The sequence below is a fragment of the Chinchilla lanigera genome, unplaced genomic scaffold (genome assembly GCF_000276665.1).
Source record: "Chinchilla lanigera isolate Chin_1 unplaced genomic scaffold, ChiLan1.0 scaffold00009, whole genome shotgun sequence".
Taxonomy (NCBI): Eukaryota; Metazoa; Chordata; class Mammalia; order Rodentia; family Chinchillidae; genus Chinchilla; species Chinchilla lanigera.
In genome coordinates this window covers 28,695,376-28,699,443 of record NW_004955410.1, presented here as the reverse complement: position 1 = coordinate 28,699,443, position 4,068 = coordinate 28,695,376, and the positions used below count along the sequence as shown (strand labels likewise).

At 40.7% G+C, this 4,068-nt stretch overlaps 1 protein-coding gene across 1 annotated transcript; it reads right to left on the bottom strand.

The window, feature by feature from the left end:
* Positions 1 to 1,934: 1,934 nt before the first annotated feature.
* Positions 1,935 to 3,138, bottom strand: LOC102029272 (26S proteasome non-ATPase regulatory subunit 4-like). Its single transcript, XM_013510608.1, is given in 4 exon segments — positions 1,935 to 2,233; positions 2,316 to 2,904; positions 2,906 to 3,057; positions 3,060 to 3,138. Coding segments are annotated over 4 exon segments (1,119 nt in total).
* Positions 3,139 to 4,068: the final 930 nt, after the last annotated feature.

The window sequence follows — 4,068 nt, the reverse complement described above, 5'->3', positions numbered from 1 at the left end:
GTTTGAGTGCAGCCTGGAGGTGTTTACATAATAATTCTCATCTTTCATCAGACAAGTGATGTTTTTAAAAATGTTACTTAGAAAATCAGCCAATTAAAGTGAATTTTAATTCTTTTTTGTAAGTGATCAATTCGATTTTATTTTATGGAAATACAATAATAATGTATTAAATAATTGAGAGGTACATACATTCTATAAAATACTTGAACTTATGGTTTCAAGTGCTAAAATGATAGGTCTCTTTATTGAACTGATTTAACATTGGCTTTTGGGATGGTTTCCTTGTTAATTGAGTCATCCTGTAGCAAGACAGGCAGATTTTAAAATGTAATTTATATCTGTCTTTCAGTTCATTGCTCATTTTAAGGATATACAGTAGTCTAATTTTACATATTATTTTTCAGCAGTATTAGGATGATCAAAGTAACAGCTGTTACTGAAAGTTTCTTTGGGGACTTGAGTGATTTAAAATAATGTGCCCAAAATACCAGTTCTCCCTCTTAGTTATGATCCTCCAGGCAGGCTTTACATCCATCTTTCAGAGAGCGAAATAAGCTGATGTTTTTATATGCCTTTTTAGCTGTGTCTAACAATTATATTTTGAGTGAGCTAATGAGAAAAAAAATATTGTTCATGTTCACTATTGAGTTTTAAGAAAATTTAAAATTAATGTCATGGTTTTCTCCGCTGTTAAAACAAACCTCAGAGATTTCACCCTCAGGCTTTGACAGCTAACAATTAACAAGGGTTTGAAGAATGCTCTTACCACCATTTCCCTCTTGAGAACTTTGTAAGCTTTGCATGTAAATGCAAACAAAAATTTTAAGGCTTTTGATCTTGGGGATTTGATCAAATCTCCAAATCTCCAGAGCAAATTTAAGGATTACAGGCTAAAACAAGTACACATATGAAAGCATGACAAATTTACAGTAAATATGTGGTATTGATCCCAAACAAGAATATGATGGATTTATATTTTGTGAGGACATTCAAGCCTGAATCATTAAAAAAACAAAAATAAATGTCACTGGGATGGGTTAGAGTAGGAAGAAGATGGCAGAAGTCTATCTATTGACCACATTCATATTCATATTCATTTATATGCAAATGAAAGAACACAGTACACTCAAAGACTTCATTTACTATAATCCTAAAAAAAAAAAAACAAAAAAACAAAAAAAAAAAAACCCAAAAAACAAAAAAACTTGTTCTAAGCAGAAAGAAATTCAATTCTAATCAGACCTGGTCACCAGGGAATTGATATCCCAAAGGCTTTTTGTTTCCCTTGTGTGAAGATCTGAGGGAGCTGGTATTTAACTGTGGGAGCACAGGAAGACTCTTGCTAAGCAAGACAATGACCAGGGTTGGTGGAATTACTATAGCTGCAAGTCGTGATTGTCATTCTGAGAGGCGATCTATGCATTCTCTCTTCCACTTAGTAGGAGAGGTAGCAGGTTGACCTGGTCATCCCAGGTTCAAGTGTCATTGATTGGTTGACATGGACAAGGCAAGATGTGAATCTACTTGATATTTCACTCAGCCAGCATCTTAGATGTATTATCTAAGTCTTTTTTCCCCTTTATTTTGTTCACAGTTTAGCAGCAGTAGCATGCAGAGACATATCACCTTGTTTGCATATGATAGAGACTCTCAGAAGAAAAAAAGGTTTTTCATAATCTTATATAAGCACTTTCACATTCCACAACTATTAAGAGAAGTTGACTGAACCATACCAAGTACCAAAATGATCAACAGTTGTTTCTAAAGGGAACATGATCCTGTTTCTTTTTTTTTTTTAAACCAAAAAAGGAAAAACCCTTACTAAGCTTTATTTAGGCTGTAAGGGTTACAGAGGACACATTTAACCCTGTATCCTGCCCCACCCACCCCTCACAGTCCCCCGGGCAGGCACAGAGTACCCTTCCCCTCCAGACTCACTTCTTGTCTTCCTCCTTCTTGTCCTTCTTGCCATCCTTGGTGGCCTGGGAGGCCAGGGAGCCCATGGCACTTCCGAAGGTTTCATTGTTAGGATCCATGCCTGGAAGGTTCTCTAGGACACTCTGAAGGAACTCTGGGTCCTGCATCACCTCATTATCACCCTCCTTGGCTGGCTTGGAGGTGCCCTTGGCTGAACTGGCATCCTTGCCAGCTGACTCTGCCTGACTGAACTGTGCTCCATGCAGGGACATCTGCGTGGCATAAGTGCTCTCTTCCTCTGTTATACTGCTGTTATAACTCCCTGTTATACTGTTATACTCCCTGTATAACTCCCTGTTATACCGCTGTAATAACTCCCTGTTATATTCCCTGTTATACAGGGAGTCCGGTACAGCTAAACTCCTGCTGGCCAGTGGTCATCTTCAGCTGGGCATCGTCGAAGTCTTCAGTCCCCGTGGTAGCGATCCCAGCCTCAGCTGCAGAGGCTGTGGCTGCCTCCCCCATTTCCTCCTCCCGCTGCTGCTGCTGCTCTTCCACAGAAACATGAAGGGCCAGGGCCAGCTCAGGATCAGCACTGGGATCCACTCCAAATTCAAAGTCACTGGCACCAAGCCCCAGCATGGCACCCTTGCCATCCAGAATGGGAGACCTGAGGAGCGCACCAGCTCTGGGCCCAGGAGGCACTGTCACCAGATGAGAACTGGTGCCATCTTTGCCATTCAGTGTGCTCACCAGGGCTGTGAGCCTCTCTGTGTTCTCCGCTTCTTCCCCAAAATTGGTACCAACATTCACTTTCTCTTTCTTAAGGTGGTTAGCCAGTTTCACCAAATTCTTCTCATTGTCCTCCATAGAGCTCCCCACAAAGGCAATGATGAACATCTTGTGATTCTTGCCCTCTCTCTGATTCAGAGCCACGTGGGCCACATGGATACCAGTGCAGAAGGTGACCTTGCCCTTGGGTTGGTTGGACAGTGTGGAGCTTGGAGAGGATGCAGCCGGTGTCCGGGGCGAGGATGGTCAGCACTTCACAGTCACTGGCCAGTGTGATGAGGCCCATGTTGCTCTCAGGGTTGCTGGGGGTCTTTGAGTGACGCACTGCCTTGAGAGCATCCTGCTGGTCTGCAGCTGAGTGGGCAGGAAGGCGCCACTGCACATATACTCACTGTTGCCCACACAAACCATAGTGCTTTTCGGCACCATCTTGCTGCCTTCCTCCCTCCATCTGTTTCTTTGGTACCATGAACTAAATTGTTGCTTTTATACACATTTTAAATACTGAGAAAATTGACATTTAATGAGAGATAGTTTCCCTTTGTATTTCCTGGGCCAGACACACAGCTCGGTGGCACAGCGCTTGCCTGGCAAAAGCAAGGCCATGAATTCGATTCCTGGTACCAAAAAAAAAACAAAAACTCTTTGGATTTCCCCCATGGACTTTATACAAATCTACTTACGTGAAACTTGAGAAATTAATTTCAAAATAAAAACCTTGTGACAAGGTTATTTCTGTTTCTGCATAAATACTTTTATTGCCTTCTCTGAGCCTTGATGTCTGAACTGAAGTGAAGACTTTCCCAAACTCAGTGGTGGGCATAAAAATGATTAAAAATCTGATAACAAGATTTGTAGGGAAATGAAAAGGCAACTGAGAATGATGTTTGGAAAGAAGCCAGGAGAGTAAATAGGGGGGAATTCTCAGTGAGGCAGTAATCACACTGTGGGTACATAGGAACCACTTATAGAACCACACAGACTTTGATCTTAAGTTCTATACTCACTTTTCTGGATAGTATGACTGATTACACTTACAGAACAGAACAGATACGAGCTCATGTATTTTTTTATTTGCCCAGCCACACATACATCACCAATTTTCTAAAATGTACATATCAAGTCCTATTGACTTTCACTGTAAATTGTTTCTGATGAAAATTTCTTGTAAAAAAATACTAGCCAAAGTATTTAAAAGGGTATAACTTCACATACTAGATTAAAGAAAAGTTACAAGACAAAACCCTCAAAACACAAAACCAAAGCAAAAAAACTTTCTACAAAAAATTCTTGGCTGACAGTTATTTTCAGTTAAATTTCCTTCCTTCCTTCCTTCTTTCCTTCCTCCTCCCTTCCTTC